The 19,944-nt window shown below is 37.3% G+C and overlaps 4 protein-coding genes across 4 annotated transcripts; 2 read left to right on the forward strand and 2 right to left on the reverse strand.

The window, feature by feature from the left end:
* The first annotated feature begins 1,620 nt into the window (after positions 1 to 1,620).
* On the forward strand, positions 1,621 to 4,941 carry LOC103322499 (calcium-dependent protein kinase 24). Its single transcript, XM_008224424.3, has 8 exons — positions 1,621 to 2,244; positions 2,343 to 2,466; positions 2,572 to 2,715; positions 2,864 to 3,016; positions 3,384 to 3,499; positions 3,588 to 3,755; positions 4,020 to 4,253; positions 4,450 to 4,941. Exons 1-8 carry the CDS (start codon positions 1,711 to 1,713, stop codon positions 4,606 to 4,608), a joined length of 1,632 nt encoding a protein of 543 aa, XP_008222646.2. The 5' UTR covers positions 1,621 to 1,710; the 3' UTR covers positions 4,609 to 4,941.
* A 4,585-nt stretch (positions 4,942 to 9,526) lies between these two features.
* LOC103322500 (putative F-box protein At1g32420) lies at positions 9,527 to 10,681 on the forward strand. Its single transcript, XM_008224425.2, has one exon. It carries the CDS (start codon positions 9,527 to 9,529, stop codon positions 10,679 to 10,681), a length of 1,155 nt encoding a protein of 384 aa, XP_008222647.2.
* Positions 10,682 to 10,901: 220 nt separating this feature from the next.
* On the reverse strand, positions 10,902 to 18,368 carry LOC148920458 (uncharacterized). The gene is made up of 8 exons (XM_089044763.1): positions 18,244 to 18,368; positions 14,400 to 16,526; positions 12,765 to 14,208; positions 12,480 to 12,570; positions 12,275 to 12,364; positions 11,857 to 11,992; positions 11,408 to 11,476; positions 10,902 to 11,224 (listed from the first exon to the last, which is right to left on the reverse strand). The coding sequence occupies exons 4-8, from the start codon at positions 12,542 to 12,544 to the stop codon at positions 11,210 to 11,212; spliced, it is 375 nt and encodes a 124-aa protein (XP_088900889.1). The 5' UTR covers positions 12,545 to 12,570; positions 12,765 to 14,208; positions 14,400 to 16,526; positions 18,244 to 18,368; the 3' UTR covers positions 10,902 to 11,209.
* Positions 16,535 to 18,250, reverse strand: LOC148920459 (putative CCR4-associated factor 1 homolog 8). The gene has a single exon (XM_089044762.1). The coding sequence runs from the start codon at positions 17,862 to 17,864 to the stop codon at positions 16,977 to 16,979; it is 888 nt and encodes a 295-aa protein (XP_088900888.1). The 5' UTR covers positions 17,865 to 18,250; the 3' UTR covers positions 16,535 to 16,976.
* Positions 18,369 to 19,944: the final 1,576 nt, after the last annotated feature.

Raw genomic sequence — 19,944 nt, forward strand, 5'->3', positions numbered from 1 at the left:
CTCTAGCCTTCAATAAAGTTTCCCTTCGTTCTCATCTCAATACTCCTTGATCCTCAGAACTTCCACTTGCTTTTCGAATTCCGAGCAAGATGTGAAACTGTTCATGTCTGAAAGAGAAACGAGAAGACAAAATGTGAATGTAGCTATTACCAATAGGCCAAACTACATTTTTAGTTCAATTTTGACAATTAAAGAGCATGTAGTTTATACTTCAACTTGCAATCAAGGAAAATCCTTGAAATCTTTCAATCCAACAAATGGGAAATATGTCACGGCAAGAACGTGACGAACACGTTTAGGAGTATAATAATTTTTCTTTATACAAGCAATAGTTTAGTTTTGGAAGAAAAATTAATTCTTTCTTTTACCGATCATCTCTTTTACCAAACCCCAGAACTTTCTTCTTCTCTCTTTTCCAAACCTTCTCCTAAAACGCAATGACTGGCAAATTCCATTGCAACCATGCACATGTTCGACATGCATTGTCACGTGAAAATATAGACAATTTTAAGAGATAGTCCTTAATCACAAGCTTAGAAAAAATGAAAGTTTCAGATGAGCACACCGTATGTTGATATCAAAACGCTCGATAAGAATCAAGTTAGGGCTCATCTTAGACATTCGATTCAGGTAGTGGCAAGCCGCCGTGCACGGTGCACTCATCCTAAAAGGAAGGACCAAAGGCTTTTCCTTCGGCATTCCTAGACATATCCAGCCAACACACACGCGTATTAAGAAGTGAGAAATTAATGATTTTCTTCTGTAAACAAGTTTGTATCGATGGTGCCAAAATCATGTCAGCGTTTGAAACTAACTCAATCTATTTATGGTTTGTGTTAACAAATTTATGTCATATATGGGTCTCTGTCGAATAGTGGTTATCTCCAGCCCATGAACTTGAAGTCGAGAGCAAGTCTGTAACATCTTAAAAATGATGGTCATAGCTATGAAGTACCAATTATAGTTGAAGCTATTTGTTTAATGCATGTACTTCGATGTGTCATTGCTTTCTAAGGGCATCTCTAATCGAGATATTTGCCAAGTGAACGGTAATAGAAAGTTGACAGCAAATGACATTTCCAACTGATGTGTGTAAATCCCACCTGGAATAAAGGCTAGAGTGGTTGATGGCAAATTTGACAACGCCAAACTCATATATATATATATATATATATCAATAGTAGTTCCTACTTAAACGCAACTTTCTAAATTTCACTACATCAGCCATCAAATTGAAATATGACATATTGTATTTGAGGTTTCTCTTGTTCTGCTCTAGGATTATAAATTTTCAAGGATCCTTCAATTTCTAAACAAAATATCAAGGAGAAAACGAAGAAAAAAGAAAAGAAAAGGCAAGGGTGATTGTTGTCATCTACTTTGGAATTGACAAGTTTTTCTTCCACCTAGACCATACTTGACTGGGTTGACGGCGTTACTTCGCACGAGTCCACAAGAGAACGACAATACTAACGTTTTGCCGTCAAATCTGACAGAAACCAGACAGCTCGAATTAGAAAATGGCGGGACGCCTTAAAACCGAAACGAACTGTTTTTCAAAAACTATTTCCCAAACGCAAAGATGTTCCAAAATTAGTGTGCGTCTTCAATTTCTCGCCTTCTAGAATTCTGCTCCTCTCTCTCTCTCTCTCTCTCTCTCCATGGGGTATTGAAAACTTAATTGACCAAATTACCCCCCACCTCATTCCCATGGGAAGCTGCGTATGCACACCTGCGAAGGCGGGCGTCTACCACAAACGAAGCAAAGATATCATCAAACCCTTGCCTCAATGCGTACACGACTCGCCACGCAAGTCTTCGGTGGCGGCTCCGGCCGCTGTCCACCACCGCAGCATCATCTGGGTGCTGGACAAGACCGCAGGGAACAACATCTTTGACAAGTACGAGTTTGGCAAGGAATTGGGGCGAGGGGAGTTTGGAATTACCTACAGATGCACCCACCGGGAGACGGGGGAGTTGCTTGCGTGCAAGAAGATAGCGAAGAGCAAGCTGAAGACGGAGATTGACGTCGAGGATGTGAGGAGGGAGGCTGAGATCATGCGCCGTTTGCCCAAGCATCCGAATATTGTCAGCTTCAAAGAGGCTTATGAGGACAAAGAGGCAGTTTATCTCGTCATGGAGCTTTGTGAGGGCGGCGAGCTCTTCGATAGGATTGTGGCGAAGGGGCATTACACAGAGCGCGCTGCTGCCACTGTCACCAGAACAATTCTTGAGATTTGCAAGGTAAACTTTTCATTTTTTAGTTTAGTAATTTAAATAACATATATATATATATATATATATTGCCACTTGAAAAATGATGATTGTGTCAATTTTTGCAGGTATGCCACCAGAATGGAGTGATACATCGGGACCTGAAACCGGAGAATTTCCTGTTTACAGATAGCAGTGAAAATGCTCAGTTAAAGGCAATTGATTTTGGCCTTTCAATATTTTTTGAGAAAGGTATCTTTTAAAACATGACTTCTGCTCCATCCTCTGTTTTTTTTTTGTTCTGTTTCATTGCTTTCTAGGTTTTCATGTGACTGATGCACAATGTTGCCAATTTAGGTCAGAGATTCAGTGAAATTGTTGGAAGTCCATATTACATGGCTCCGGAGGTCTTGCGGCGCAATTACGGGCCTGAAGTTGATGTTTGGAGTGCAGGGGTTATCCTTTATATCCTACTTTGTGGAGTTCCACCATTTTGGGCAGGTAACTCTATATTCAATTTTTGATGTGGTTCAATTTACATTTGATTCTGATATATCTGTTTAATTTCAATGCATATGACATGTGCACAAAATGGGTGTGATATAATTTTCCAGAGTGTCTTCTAATGTTGTATTTATACCTTGTCCAGAATCTGAGGAAGGAATTGCACAGGCAATCGTTCGGGGTAGCATAGATTTCGAGAGGGAGGCATGGAAAAAGGTTTCTGACGAAGCAAAAGAACTAGTGAAGAGAATGCTTGATCCAAATCCTTTCAACAGGCTTGGAGTTGAAGAAGTCCTTGGTATGTGAATTTTTACATATGCTTGTGGAAATCTCAGAATAAGGAGGTCGTGAAACTACTTACCACTTGTGCAAAATAGAGAATTGACTAGCCATCCCCATTTGACATACTTGAGCCAGTAGATCTATTTATGTATATAGGACTTAATTAGGTAATAAAAGATAAACAATAATTATAGAGCATTTTTGCAATTTGTTTTGCTCAAGTATGGAACACTTTTTTTCTCTTTTTCTTTTTCTTTTGCTCATATGCTCATAGAATTTTAATTTTGACTACCACTGCAATGTCTACTTTTCCTTCACATAATCATTCTGAGTTGGACTGCGCAAAAAATTATACTAATAATTTTCTGGCATCCGATATGAAGATCATCCCTGGATACGACATGCGAATCAAGTTCCCAATGTTCCTCTGGGAGGAAATGTCACATTAAGGATCAAGCAGTTCTCATTGATGAGTAAGTTCAAGAAGAAAGTTCTCAGAGTAAGTTCCCAAATCTCTTTTCTGTCACATAATTGCTAAAGGTAGCTCTTCTACGAGCATTATTAATTTCAATTGTTTGTCGCTTCAGGTGGTGGCAGACAACTTGCCGGACGATCAAATAGATGGGATCAGACAGTTATTCAATATGATGGACATTGATAATAATGGAAACTTGAATTTTGAAGAACTTAGAGATGGTCTTGTGAAGATTGGACACCATGTCACTGATCCTGATGTGCAGATGTTAATTGATGCTGTGAGTTTATTTGCTTGACACCATTTCATGTTTTTTATGTTCTTTTCCACATTCACTAGTACTTTCTATCAATTTCTAAACTTCTGAAAAATAAAATTCAGAACTTTCGCTTCTGTTTCAATTCGTATTATGCATACATATCCTCATGAATGCCCTTTGTTGCTCTGTGTGTCTTTTACTTATAGTAGCCATCATCCAATTTTTTCTTAATTATCATTGTATTATATTTCCTTATCTAACAACCTTCCTGTATATGTCAAAAAGGCGGATGGTGATGGAACTGGCACACTGAACTGCGACGAATTCGTTGTTGTGTCAGTTCACTTGAGAAAGATAGACAACGATGAACTTCTCCATCAAGCTTTTACCTACTTTGACAAGAATGACAGCGGCTATGTTGAGTTCGATGAGTTGAGAGAAGCATTGCTAGACGACAAACTTGGCCCAGCAAATGAGCAGGTTATCCAAGACATCATATTTGATGTTGACTTGGACAAGGTAACTCTCAACCCTACTCATTTGCTTTCTGAGTAATACTGCTGGTACCAACTTCATTTTTCTGCTTTTGGATATCATTTTAGAGTTTAGGATTTAGGATTAACGTCATAACAGTATGTGAACATCGGATTAGTGGTATGGCAACTTTTCGTTTTACTTATTTTTCGTGTGTGTCTGTGCGCGTGTGTTTTACTAGGATGGACGGATAAGTTTCGAAGAGTTCAAAGCGATGATGAAATCTGGCATGGACTGGAAAATGGCTTCTCGTCAATATTCGAGGGCAATGCTAAATGCACTTAGCCGTAAGTTGTTGAAAGACGAATCGTTACAAGCAAGCTATAAGGAGGAGACATAAAGCTGCTTCTGAATCATCTTCATCTTCTCCAAATTAAGTGAAGGCTGAAAAAGATTGAAGATGAATAATTTGACTTTGTGTACAGTGAATTTCCTTTATACAAAGGAAGTTGCAGATAACTTTTGGAAATGTAAAGTATTAGTGTAATGATGAACTATTTTAGTCTAACCACATCAGTTTCATCTCAGTAAAAAGGCACCCCCATTTTTTCCCTCTCAAGTCCTTAAAGATATATGTTCAAACATGAAGAACAATCAGGCCTCCATTGTTTCTTACATACCTAGAGACGGATATCTTGTATACCATGTGTGATCATAAAAATCAATGGTCAGTGTTCCCCTAAACGATCGTCTTTTGAGTCAAATATTACTACAGTATTTATTCTGTGCTTCAAATGTCACCCAACTTGTAGCATGCCCATAAAAACAGAAGCTTGTTGCTTACTTGTCACAAATGGACCTACAATTTTGATGCTGATCGATGAGGTCCTTAGGCCAGAGTGAAAATTTTAAATTTAGAAAAATGACAATACACCCTCTTACAATCTTTTTCAAATATTGCATAGCTGGATGAGGGGAAGCGGTGAGAGAATATCCTAGCTTTTGAGAGGGAGACAGGGAAAAAGGTTTCTGTGGAAGCAAAAGAACTAGTGAAGAGACTGCTTGATCCAAATCCTTACAAAGGCTCATAAAATAGAGAATTGACTAACAATCCCCATTTGACATATGTCACACAGTAGATCTATTTTGTAAATAGGACTTAAGGTAATAAAAAGATGGAAAAGAAAAAAATTGTAGAGGGTGAAATTTATACAAAATTATAGAGCATTTTTGCAATGTTCTGTTGTATCTTAATGTCATTTTCTTTCTGAGTAATACTGCTGGTACCAACTTAATTTTTATAGCTTTCGGATATCATTTTAGAGTTTAAAATCGGGAGATTCACTATTATACCCAATATAGGGGCCCAACTTATAAAAAAAAAACCCTTTATGAAATGAATTTTAAAAACACAACCAAAACTCATTTACAACATAACAAAGACGCTTTTAACTTCTTATAAATTACAAAACTGCCATCAATTTCTTAAAACAAGCCCAACCCCAAAACCTCATAAAAATACCCAAGACATTCAATAGGGCATCAAAGTAATTTAATAATCAAAATTAAATTCAACAGGACTAGCTGTCATTTTTTGGGTTTGTTTATAGAAATTAAATTGTGTAGGGTTTATCTATATTATTAGTGCTAAGAATCGGTATATGACTAAATATCCTCTTTAAAACCTCTTTAAAATTTAGGATTAACATAGTAACAAGATGCGAACATCTGATTAGTTGTATAGCAACTTTTAATTTTACTAATTTTTCGTGTGTGTTTGTGTGCGTGTGTGTGCACATGTTTTAGGCCCAGGTTGGGATTCTGTCACTTTTAAAAAGTTGTTCACTGTGCTTTGAAAATAATTAGTGTAAAGTAAATCACTCCATGTTTGGTAAACAATATTTTTAAAGTGTCATAGTACAAAAAGCAATGTCAAAACCGTTTGGTAAATTTTAATATAAAATTGTTGTAACTGTGAATAATGACTAAAATAGACATGATGTTAAAAGTATTATGTACTAATCATGTGGTAGTGATGGAGTGGAGGTGGTGGTGGTGATGAAGGTGGAGTTGGTGGTTGTGGTGGTGGTGGTGGTGGTGGGGATGACGCTTGTGGAGGTGGTGGTGGAGGTGGCACCATGGTGGTGGTGTTGGTTGTGGAGGTAGTGGTGGATGTGGAAGTTTTAGAGGAGGTGGTGGTTGTAGTGGTAGTGGTGGTGGTGGTGGTGGAGGTGAAGGTGGAGGAGGTAGTGGTGGAGGTGGTGATGGCAGTGGCGGTGGTTGTGGAGGAAGTGAATGTGGTGGTGCAAGTGGTGGAGTTGGATGTGGAAGTGGAGGTGGTGTCATTTTTTAAATGATTGATAGTATTTTGGGAATTAAAAAATTCATTAAAGGTTCATCTCTGCTTATTTTGAAAGCACTTTGAAAAGCAACCTGTAGTCCGCTTAAAACTCACAAAAGGCCACTGCTTTAAAATAATCGAAATATTTTATTTTTACCAAACACCTTAAACTGCTTAACTTTAAAGTGAAACAGGTTTTTGGCCAAAAAAAGCAATCCCAAACGGGGCCTTACTAGGATAGACGGGTAAGTTTTGAAGAGTTCAAAGCGATGATGAAAACTGGCATGGACTAGAAAATGGCTTCTCGTCAATATTCGAGGGCATTGATAAAAGCACTTAGCCGTAAGTTGTTGAAAGACGAATCGTTACAAGCAATCATCATTATAGTCTACAAGATACCAAATAATTTGGGTAATAAGCTAGACACAAAAAAAAAAAAAAAAACCAAAAAACAAAAAAAAACAAAACCTAGTAGCACCCTGGTCTCTTTTCTCCTTGCCCACAACTAACCACAAGGAAGCTAAGGGGGGAGGTGGCCACTGCCCCTCCTCCCCTCCGCCCATTTTCTCATTCCTCTCCTCATCTCCCCTTCTTTTTCTCCCATATTTTCCCTTCCTCATATCCCCTCTTCTCTTCCCCTTCCCCTCCCTAGATAGTCTAAATCTGCTTTGGATCTAAGTCCTGTTTGTTTGTTTGTTTTATTTGGTTGTTTTTGTAGTGTTCTAGGTGACTGTGTTGTCTTTGTTTCGTGGCGGTGACAGTAGTGACGCTGGATTGTGTCTTTCCTCGGAGAGTTGTAATACTTGGTGGCTAATATTTTGTCTCTGTTTCAACGGCAACGCAGAGCGATGCTGGTGGTAGTTGTTGGGATGTGGTGCTCTTCTTTACTCTGCACCGATCTAAGAACTATGTTTGGTCATAGGAAGTTTTCTTTGTCAGGTTCTGAAGTTGAAGTGAAGTGATTCTCAAGGGTCCTTTTAATGTTGTTTCGGTTTCCTCCTCCATGTTCTCTCTTGGTTTATATTATGGTGTGCCTTGTAGTTTGTGTGGGTGTCAAAAGACTTTTGCTTATAGAAGGCTTTTTTTGACAGTTGGGATGTTATGCGATCCTCTCCTGTGGGTTTACTATTTGGAGTTTCTATGCGGTCCTCTCTTGTGGGGTCTACTGTGTTGGTCTTTAGTTGCGGTTCTTGTTGAAGGTCTTTGTGTTAGTTTTCGTTTTTGATTTGTTCTTTTATTGTAATGGTTCAAAGTGACCTGAATTAGACTCTCTTGTTAGTCCATGACATGTGTGGTACTCTTTCCTCCTTTGGGATTTGCCCCATGAGGTTGTCCTAAAAAAGTTTTAATGAGGCTATTGTATCACGTCTCTCTTTATACGTCTTTAGTTCTATGAATGAATTTTCTTTCTAAAAATAAAGTTTACAAACTATCGCACAGTCTCTCACTTTCACTCTCAAAGAAATTATGAAGACTGTCGTCTACTTTCACTAAATATAATACAAATTATAAATGTAAATAGCGTGTCCAACTCTAATAAGTTTGCCTTCCTTTTACTTTTCACCAAATTTCTGCATGCAGTTTGATGACAAAATCATACGTTTGTACAAGATCTTGAGTCTTGACATTGTATTTTTAAGTTTTAAGCATTGTTAGGTTTGACAAGCCCAAATCTCTTGTTGTTGGAAAGTTTATTCCTTTCTGCTAGCTGCTCTACCTAGGACAACCAAAAGAGACTAATTGGGTTTTTCTTTTTATTTTATGTTTTTGCATGGGCAAACCCAATCTCTTATTGTGGTTCTTCGGGTACCAATTGATATTTTTTCCTTTTCTTTTTATCAAGGTTTTTTCTTCTTCTTCTTTTAAATTGTTAAATTATAAGCGTGGGAGCATGTAGAAGTATTTAAAGTTTCTAGCCCGAAATCTTGCTTTAAAGTTTTCACATTTTTTGAAAACTTTGTTATTTTCTTATTTTAATTCTTTGTTTATTCCTAGAGTTTCTAGGAGTATTTAAATAGATTTAACCCGTGGCTAGGGTTATGTTTTGCTATTCCAATTTATTAAATAAGGTTTCCTCATATTTTTTTGATAGATTCCAGAGTTACATATTCTAAACTAAGATTTTAATCAATCTTTTGTCATGTTGCGTCATCTATATGCATATGTAATCATCACTTAGAGGTTTATAATGTTACAAGTCCATCGGGTTATTACAATCGGCCCAATTTGCATCGAAGTGACCTTTCCTTTTTCAACTTGGAAGTCAGCTTTTCTGATTGGTCAGCGACATCTTAAAACAGGTAAGGTGTATATTTCTTCCATTAGATTATTTGATTGGCCTAGATTTCACGAAATACGGGTAAATGTACAAATTCTAAATGCAGAGACTCGGAATCCAATATATATAAATGTTAGGGTTTTTTATTTTTCTCTCCCTGCCCTCTCTCCTTTCCCATATATATGGTCCCTTCCCTTGTCTTGAAATCTCATAATCAATAGCCAAGCTTCTCAGGTAAGGGTGTATTTCTTTAGATATGTTGGGTTTCTTCATAGGTTTTGCTTTTCACGTACGGTGTTCTTGCTCCAACCAAGGACACAACAATTTGTCTTCTATCTAAGTTTGCCACTGCTTATATTTTTCTTTGCTGCATACAATAATTAATTAATATATTACAAATGTTAAGGATTGATGTTGAAAAACACTCGACATAAAACAGTACGTGTGCGTTTCTCTCTCTTGAAAGTGATTTTGATATGTGCTGCATGCCATGTTATCACATTACATGTGTGTTTTGGTATGAGATTTTTAGAGTTCAAGAACTGTTTATAAGCTGGTCTACATGTTAATATTTGACGAACAAGAACTCCTCTTGATGCAAACGTCTTTCCTTTTTCTTCTTCTTCCCTGTAGCACTGGGTCTAGATTTGTTTCCCGAGTTTGTTTTCTAATTTATTTCTCTATTGTATCTTCCTCAGGATGAGGTCCACAAGCAACGAGAATTCCATTTACATCCCCGAAGAAATCTTGATCCACATCCTACTAAGACTACCGGTAAAATCCCTTGCTCGGTTTATGTGTGTCTGCAAGTCATGGAGTGATTTGATTGGAAGCTCGAGTTTTATTGGCAGACATGTTAATAGTTATGTCAAAAACCTTAACCACACTTTTCTAGTTGGCCTCCAGTGCAATGAAGGCAAACCCAAAATTCGCCATTCCATTTTCTTTAATGAAACATTTAAGGCAAGATGCTTGGACATGGGAGGTTTACGGCTACATGGTTCAAGCAATGGTTTACTTTGTCTATCATCTAGCAGTCCGGATTTGAATAGTCCTGTAAGCATATGTAACCCATCAATAATGAAATATGTCGGCCTTCCAGACACCAACCTTTCTTGCCCTCCCAATTCCGAATATCACTGTGTTCTTGCATTCGGGTTCAACCCCGGGCTCAACGACTATAAAGTAGTAAGGTTGGTGACGATTTATCGGCAGCACTACATTGAAGTGGAGGTTTACAGTTTAAGTACACACTCTTGGAAGATCATTGGTGTACTTCCTCCTTGGATAATTTCCATGGATTGGAGTTTTGGACATGCAGTTTCTAATGGGGTAGCATACTGGATTATGCGAGCGGAAAGGGATTGTAGCCTTCATCTTGTGTCGTTTGATACCGGCAGTGAGGTATTTGAAAAAGTGTTACTGCCAGAGGGTATTTGGGAGAGCCCTCAATACTATCTTGATAGTTCCAATGACATTCAGCCTTACAAGGAGTCAGTTTGCTTAATGGAAAGTGAGGCAGACAACCGCATCGACATATGGGTTCTCCAGGAGAAGTGTTTAAACAAGCTGCACACTGTTTGGTTTCCTGGAAGGTCTCCTGTACCGTTGGGCTTTAAAACGAATGATGAACTCCTTGTGAAGTACCGAAAGCATGGTCGATGCCAATATCTGGCTATATACAATCTTCAAACGAAGCAGATCAACGAAACCAGAGTTACGTTGCCGGTGCATTGTTATCTTGACAATCATGTGGATACTTACGCTGCAAGTTTACTCTTACTCAAGGATATTAGGGCACAAGAACTTAGAAAAATATCATGTGTATTTCCCTTATGCCGTGGAAGAAACTAATTTTGATAAAAGCAACGTCACCTTGTTTTTGTGTTTTTCGTTTTCGGGAGTTGAATTTGAGAAATGTTTCAATGGTTGGGTTGATTAATTTTAATACAGATGCACTATTAATTTTATGTTTTTAATTGTTTTAACATTTTAAATAAATCTTTTATGTTCTAAACCAGTGTCACAGGTGATTGATCAAACCCTAAGAAAGTGACGAAATCTTTAGCTTGGACTTTGTTGCAACCAGAAGTCAAGTACAAGAATGCGAATGAAAAAATTGAATAGGAGGAGCATTAAGACTCGAAGATTCTCCAGCTGATAAAGGCCAAAAGATGGATACTTTTCTCTCTCAGCTGGGAGTCCATTTCTTTCATGGCCTTAACCCATGAATTCCCATGTTTTGCTAGCACACGGCACATCAGAATGAGAGTGTGCTCAGTTTCTTTAAAGATCAGTAAGAGAAGTTCCTCTGCTGAGCCTGAGGTCTTTTCTTGTCATGACCATCAGATGGGAAAACTGGAGCACTCAGATAGTAAGAAATCATGTAGGCTTTCTCTGAAAAGAAGTGAGGCAAAACAAAATTTGTCAGCATTTCATGGCAAAACAAAATTTGCCAGCATTCCATGGCAAAGCAATTCTAATCTGTCTTATAGCTACACTGTGCACTATAATTCCTTTCACATATTTAAAAGAAAATAAATCTGTATATATCTAACAAAAATGATGGTAGTTCACCACCTGCCAGGTATCAGTTATGAACTTGAGCTGTGACTCAGGTCCTCGCTGAATGTCACTAAGCTTCTCCATCTGAGGAAAAAATAGGCAGGCTGTCAATAAAGTTAATACAGAGTACTTCACACAGTTCCATGATAGCTAGGGAAGTAACACCTCTAAATTCAGGCTATCAGTTCACATGAAGGGGTTTCCGTACAACTACAACTTCACCTCTAAATTCTGAAATCTAAAGGTCCAAAGTGAAAACACATAAAACCTCATGTTTGTGTTGTTAACCTTAAACTAAACTTAATTTGTAGCATTGGATCTATGAATAAAATAAGTAGAACGTTCCATTCACCATAACATTCCAAATTTGCAAAAAGTTTTAAATATGGTTCTAGTTCCACAATACAGTAGAAAGATGAGTACTAAGATTATTTGTGTTTTGAACACATTTGTTACCATCTTACTCCATTGAAGAATGAAGATAGCAAACACATGAACCCATGTCCGTATGTATGTGCGCATGTACAATTTTTTTTCCGCAAGTACAGATACATTAACAGTTTGCATTTGATGCCAATCCGCAAGAACTTTTTGCCTTGACTGCCAAGGAAGACCAAAAAGATTTTAGTGAATAATTAAATGAGAATAGGACATTTGTATGGGTCCATCAAGAGCAACATTAAGGCTGAGACAATAAAATCCATAAAACAGAAGAACAATACACAGACAAATACTACAAATTCAGGAGGCTTCCACACTTTTATGTAGTTGACCCAAAAAAAAATACATAGCCAGGGTACTATAACATTAAGAAAAGAAATGAATGAATTCAAAGCATAGCAGAACAAACAGAGGATAATTTGAAAACAGAATTGTGAATACCAACTGATTTCTTGCCCAACAAACATAATAATGAGTGTATCTCTCCAGAGAATGCTTTGCCATTTCTCTTCTTCTCTCAGTTTCATCATACTACAAACCACAATACAAACTCTTATAAACAGAAGAAAATAAAACTAAGCTTCCAAAAGGCAAAGAAGAAGAACAAATTCTCAGAATGAGCAAAAAGAAACTGTAAAATCCTTACAACTCCCTTTTTATTAGCTGCTTCATAGCGGTTACAAGCATAGAAACCACATGTCCTCTCACCATGATCTGACCACGCACCAAGGCATAGCCTGCAAGATACATATAATTCATTTAGAACCAGATATAACTTAACAATATAAGAGAATAAGCAATAGAAAAGTTTCCTCAAACAATATTTCTATTCTCAATGTGAATGATACAATGCTATTATTCATTAATCAGATATGTTTTCAAAAAACTATCAATTTCCATGAAGGGAAAAAAAAGCAAGCAGAAAGCATACCATCAAAATTCAAATTTGCAAGGTGGTGTGCATGTCATGGCACCCTTTTACACTTTGGACATGGCTTGGAATTGGCTACTATCCTGAGTGTCATCAAAAAGTTACCACAGAACAACAGAAGATGATATATGAAATACCATCGCTAATAGATGCTCTAATGTAGCCTACCACAAAAGAATTATATCTGGAAAATCATAAAGCATGGCAATGGAAAGAAAGATAAAACATCTAGCAACAGATCATGGCAAGAAACAGATTATCAAGGGATTAAAATACTATGGGTGTTCAGAAAATGGTGGAAAGAATGGCGAAAAAGTAGTTGTAAAAAATAGTTTGTTTATACAAAATGATTGGTGTTACATTTTGCGGAGAGGGGAAGGGAGATCAAGGGAAATTCTCTACAACTAAAGACCTAAAGACAGAACGTTAAAGAGACTTGCAATTCCAAGGTCACATTCTTCATATTCAAAACAAGAGCTTAAGATTCAAGTTTCTTGTATCTGAGTCAGAAACTAGGTAAAATACCCCATTTACTTTGGCAATAAAAAGAAATAAAGTAGGAAATTTTGACAGAAATTAAAGAATTGTATTATAATATTTTGGTGTAAAAAATGATGTACATACAAAATGAATACTGATCAGCCAGCTAGTCACTTGAATGTTCACCAACTCCAAAAAATCAGAATTTACAAAACTAACTACATGTGTACATAAGTGGGAAGAATAGGACTATGAATACAACGAGCACCGTAGACACATGGTGCTGCAACAGGAAAGCAAGGGCGACGGAGGATCACAGGCACGGGCTGCCAATAACGCTGATGAGAAGGAAAATTAGAAACAGTGAATTCAAAGAACAAATGTTGGCTGAAAATTCTCATGCGACAATCATGAATGGCCATGGATTTAAGAAATCTTCTCCATCATAGAGCCACAACCTTTCTCAAACGAAATATATATAAAACGAATGGCTAAAAGAAATAGCACAATTTTATATGCCTGTGGAATATTTCTAAAGCCATTGATTTAAGCAATACACACTAGTTTTTACATTTTTCTTCCAAAGCCTACAGTTTTAAGTTTTTACCTATATGCACAAGAATTTCTCTCACAAAAACTCTTCGGCCTGTAACAATCCGGGATAGATAACAGACGTTATTTGTTTCAAGGACTTCACAGATGATTTGAAGAAAGCATGTCTCTCCGTCGCTACAAAATATATCTAGGAGAAAGCATGGCGTTTACCTGTTGTTAAAAGTTCTTTGAAAAATCCTCCTGACGCCCTAACACAGGTCTTATGCTGCATATTTGTAGAACACAAAGTTCCATGTGCAAGGCCATCTCCATTATTTGTAGCAATAAACAACAGATACTCTGCACTTCTATTAGAATCTCATTTGATCTTTAATCCCCACAGCTCTGTAGCAATGGTAATTGCTTGATCCTAAATCAGAGATAACATATCAACGTCAAAAAAGAAAGTCACCTCAACACTTAGTTTTAAGTACTTTGAAGACCAGAAACTTTTTGCATAATGAAACAAATCAAAGCCACACTTTGGGACATCTCAAGATCTTAAAAGATTAGCCCCCAAAAAAAAAAAACCTAATTAAAGAATAAAAATTGTCATGTTACCTGTAAGCCATGTAAGATTTCAGGCATTGGAAACTCAGGAAAATGGTCAAGATCAACAAACCCCACCTCCTCCGCCCTTCTAGCAGCACCCTCAGCTTGTAAACAGTGGAACTTCAAAAGAAGAAAAGTAATTCTGTAGATCTGAAGGACAATAGTGTTGGATAAGTATGACTGAGATACACTATTTTCGGTTGATTGAGTTTAATAGCCAGCGCAGTTGTGGTAGAAACGGCAGAGAATTTTGGTTTTGACACAGAACTGAATGGTGAAAGAGCAAACCATCCACTTCTACTGTCGACAAATGATGGTTTCTTGCAGTCATTGAATTCCTCTTTAAGGATAGGAGGACATACAAGAGGAGCATTAAGACTCGAAGATTCTCCAAGGTGTTGAGTTCCCCGTCAGATAAAGGCCAAAAGATGGATATTATTCTCTCTCAGCTGGGAGTCCATTTCTTTCAAGGCCTTAACCCATGAATTCCAATGTTTTACTAGCATGCAAATCAGAATGAGAGTGTGCTCAATTTCTTTAAAGATCAGTAAGAGAAGTTTCTCTGCTGAGCCTGAGGTCTTTTGTTGTCATGACCATCAGACGGGAAGAATGGAGCACTCAGATAGTAAGAAATCAAATAGGCTTTCTCTGAAAAGAAGTGAGGTATTACATTCTCCACAACATCAGAACAAGCAGAACTGTCTCGTAAAGACTGAACCATATCTGTGATGACTGCCAAACCAAGTCCCCAAATTTGCTGAGGCTTCTCAATTTTTTCAGTTGAGTTGGGATTTCTCTTATTAATACAAACGTAAGAAGACCTACCGTCCAAGTAGCAAACAAGGGTCTCAGAGATGAGAGAAATCCATAATTAATAAGCATTTCTGCACCATGCCTCACACGGGCAACAGTAAAAAAGAACTTCATTATAATGGGCACAGATTCAAGAGAGTTCTTATCTTGAAGCTTCAGAATAACATGCCGAAGCTGGAGGTGATTTTGTATAATGAGGAACCAAGTGTTGGGAGTTAAGAATTTCTCAGTATCGAGTCCATTGCATTTACGGTTACAGAGAATAGGTAGTAGACCAAGACTCACATTAGATACTTTAGCCAGGTCTCAACAGATATCATATCTCTTGCCCCAACCAAATGTGACTTATGACAACTAAACTCCACTGCTGAGAGAAGCAACATAAGCAAGAGCTGCCAGAACCTGATGTTTTTAGTACAAGAATGCAAACAGACAAAGACAGGCTTTTATGTGCATACATCATAAGATAGAGAAGCAACTCTGTTTAGATCATGTGATTTCTTCCAACACAATATTGGGGCCTTCACTATATGTTAAAACCTCAACAACTTAGTTTTTCGGATCATATTCTTGATTAGATGGAATGCAATGACTTCGTCACACTCATTAGAAAATTATTACAGGAGTATTTCAAAATAAAGTCAGTATTCTTCATGTACAATTAAATGTTTATACCATTCATACCCCAGTTTTGACGATAGGAAACTTGATATATCATGAGAGTTTCACCTCTAGCTCTAGGTCCTAGTGTTTTTGCTTCATTCTTCGGCACCTTAATTAGACATGGGAAGGTGCGGCACAGTGTTCATCAACTAAGCTATCACTAATACTGCTTAACTTTCAAAAACTTTGAAATGAGAAATCAGATATTTGAAATATTAGACATCAACAATTTTTTTAAACTAACATTATCTTTAAAGTATTTTAAACCATAAAAAGCAGCTATAGATATCAAATTTTTGACTCTGAGAATGCAACTGAAAGCAATTCTAAAGTCTAAGAGACAACTCACATCATCCGTGCACACAATCAAGACACTTCTTAATGCTCTTAGTGCAGAAAGCTTCGAACTTGTAAGCAACGCCATTGAGTTCGCAGCCTTCATGTGATTCAACACGTTTAAGATCAAACAAGCATGCATCTTTTCCAGTTATAAAAAGATCAGCATCATCTTTATGTTGGTAAATCTGAAAAACATTTGATTCCATAAGGAACTTAGAGAGTTCTTTGAATTGTCCAGCACTGACTTCACAGCCTTCAAGCTCTCCTTGTAGATGATGATAAAGATCACTGAGTATCAAATAGTTTGGCACCTTCCCTGCACTGGAAAAAGATAATATATTCTTCATATGCAGCCAAATGCATAATATGTGTCATTTATTTCTTCCATTTCAACATACTCTTATGAGAGATACACATGTTATTTTTTTGAGAATAGAGAAACACATGTTATACAAAGAGTATTAAGTGAAACAGAACATATGAGTCACGACAGATCAGAACCCTATGCAAATTGAATCCACCCAAACTTTGGCAATAAAAAGAAATAAAGTAGGAAATTTTGGCTGAAATTAAAGAATTGTATTATAATCTTTTGGTGTAAAAATTGTTGTACATACAAAATGAATACTGATCAGCCAGCTAGTCACTTGACTGTTCACTAACTCCAAAAAATCAGAATTTACAAAACTAACTACATGTGTACATAAGTGGGAAGAATAGGACTATGAATGAGGCGAGCACCGTAGACACGAGGTGCTGCAACAGGACTAACTACATGTGTACATAAGTGGGAAGAATAGGACTATGAATGAGACGAGCACCGTAGACACGAGGCGCTGCAACAGGAAAGCAAGGGCGACGGAGGATCACAGGAGCGGGCTGCCAATATCGCACGATTGTTGGGCTAATTCCATACAAGCAGCCTTGAGACATCCCAGCCACAGACCTAAACGTTGCGTTCATCTTGGAGAACACAGCGGCAGTCAACAAACTGTCTGAACCCGCTTGATGAGCTTCACCGGAACGCTCTACATCAAGAAGCTTGGCCACCCTTGCCAATCCAATTTCACCGCCAAAGAATCCCCGGCAGTAGCGAGCCATGAATTTGACATCATAAATGGTTCCAAAAACTACACCAAGAGCCTTAGCAAACATCACCACTGAATCGGGCAGAGGCTTTTGGGTCAAGAGCTTGAGCAAATAGGCCAGGTCATAAAGGCCATGAAAGCAAACCCATGTCAAATCATGCAACCCTCTGTGGATTCTAAGGACACGCAGAAACCCGAACACAAACTCCATAACAGAAATCCCAAATTGCCCAAGTCTCGCAAAATCAAGACCGTTCCTTTTGAGTAGAGAAATGGAAGCTACAACATGAGGGTCAGATTTCTCATTGAACCCAGACAAGTGGAATTCCCAAGTTCCCCCAATGTTGCCATGGGCGTCGGACAGAGTGAATCCCAACTGGAGCAATTTGAGGGATTCAACATTGAATTTTACATCTTCGTAACGTTGATCTTCGAGTGCGTCTCGGGGAGTGTCGCGAAGAAAGCCTGGAAATTCGGTATCAAAAGAGATGACGGGGAAGCGATGCAGGCAGTGGTCGAATTGAGACAATTCTTGATGGAAGTTGTGGGCCCAAACTCCTCTGATCTTCATGACTAGCAGTGTGAGAACAAAGAGCAGAGAGCAGAGAGAGCAGAAAGCGAGCACAAAGTAGAGAGCAGAAGGCAGAGAACAACAGAGAGAGAGAGAGAGAGAGAGAGAGAGAGAGAGAGAGAGATGGGTTTGAAATTGAAAATGAAATTGAAGGGAAGAGAAGGTTATAGGATTTCATTCCTAAAGCTATTTGGATATCATTCCTAAAGCTATTAGGATTTCTTTCCTGAAGCTATTAGGAAACCCAACTCTGCTTTAACGCGGTTGAACTTACCGTTGCGAATGCTAACCCTAGGCTGGTTTCAAAAGAAGCGTTAATTTACTAAAATACCCCTAATGTGAATTTTGCCTAAAAAATAAAAATAAGAAAAAGAACAACCTGTAATTAATTTGGTGGTGTCGCAGGTTTCTTTCGCTAGGAACGAAGGAAGCCAGCGTGAGCTCGTCTCCTCCATCATCTTCTTCATCTACTTCATCCCTCCTCCCACCATTCTCTCTCTCTCTCTCTCTCTCTCTCTCTGTTTTCTTGGACAAAACGACTTCACTTTGACAAGCAAATGACTTTTCCTTTCCAATTCTATGGGCCTTCTTTTTTGTTGGGGTCCAATTCTATGGGCTTATTTTTGGGCATTATTTCCAACAAATTCTTTTCATAATTGTCGTTCATTATATTTATTAGTGTTTTATTATTAAAAAAAATATCAGGAACAAATCAATCAGAGAATTTAATTTATATATTTTTAAGGGAGTTTTACTAAAACACCCAAAATGAGAGCTGAAATTATAAAAAAACCCAACACCCAAAACACTTTATAAACACACCCAAAACCCATCATTACACACACTCAAAACTCATTTATAAACACACCCAAAAAATATACAATTGTTGATTTTGGGGTTGATTTTGGGTGTGTTTCTATGTTTAAATAGTGTTTAGATTTTTTTATAAATACATGTCTAGGATTGGGTTTATTATATATTTGTATATTTTTTATTTAAACCTCACACTTCTCTTCGTTTACCCCATGTTCTAAGTTCACCTTAACTTTTAATTTAAATTTTCACAATTTCTAAGAAAACCTCACTATCTTCCCAAACTACTCTTAAATACACCCCAAACTGAAAATATAAGAACTAAAATAGATTTTCTATTTAAACCACACAATTTTCTTTGTTCCCAACAAATAAAAAACACAAACAAATGAAACCCCAAATTAGAAATTTAATACTTTCTAGAGAAAGAAAACAGTTTAACCTCTCTTCAAGAATTGTAACTGGAATTCTAACACTTGGGTATTGTTGTGAGAGAGAGAGAGAGAGAGAGAGAGAGAGAGAGAGAGATTTTGTAAACAGGAAGTTGGAAGGAGGTTTCTAAAACTTAATATGAAGAGTAGTGGGGTGTATGGGGTGTATAGATGTGCTAGGGTTAATTATTAAGTTGGATGACATTTTTTGTCTTTTCACACAATAATAAAACTTACTGCTTAATAATTTAAGTATTGGGGTGAACAAAAAGAAGTGTATGGTTTAAATAGAAAACATTGAAACATGAGTTTTAAACAGTACATTTCATTACTATTCCATGCTGTAGTAATAATAGAAAAGGGAAGATTCAACTTCTCTCCTAATCTAGTTTCTTAGTGTATTCTGATTACTTAATTACCTCTCTGAATCTAGTTTTCAAATGTAACCCGATTCTTGTGAGCCTTAAGGTTAAGCTTTGAACTCAGTGCGTGATTTGGTTAAAATTTTGAAGAGATTAGATTAGTAAAGACACCGGATCAGAAAATGGCAAGCTTCTTCTCTTCATATAACTAATAGGAGTTTTGGAGTAATATTTAAAGGCGATCTTACATTAAAGCCAATTTCATCATTGTCCATGAAAATATTTGGTCATGAAGTCACCATCAATTTCACCCATCTAGGCTGATTTTCCAATTTCACCCATAAAGGTGATCTTAAACTGATTTTTTTTTTCTTTCGAATTTTTAATACTTCTACACTACAAAGCTACGGCTTTCCAATCAAGATGGATAGGCTGAAAACTAATCTCCCTAAACTCTGCTGAAACAGACGCCCA

The sequence above is a fragment of the Prunus mume genome, linkage group LG2 (genome assembly GCF_029339155.1).
Source record: "Prunus mume cultivar Tortuosa linkage group LG2, ASM2933915v1, whole genome shotgun sequence".
In the NCBI taxonomy this organism is placed as follows: domain Eukaryota; kingdom Viridiplantae; phylum Streptophyta; class Magnoliopsida; order Rosales; family Rosaceae; genus Prunus; species Prunus mume.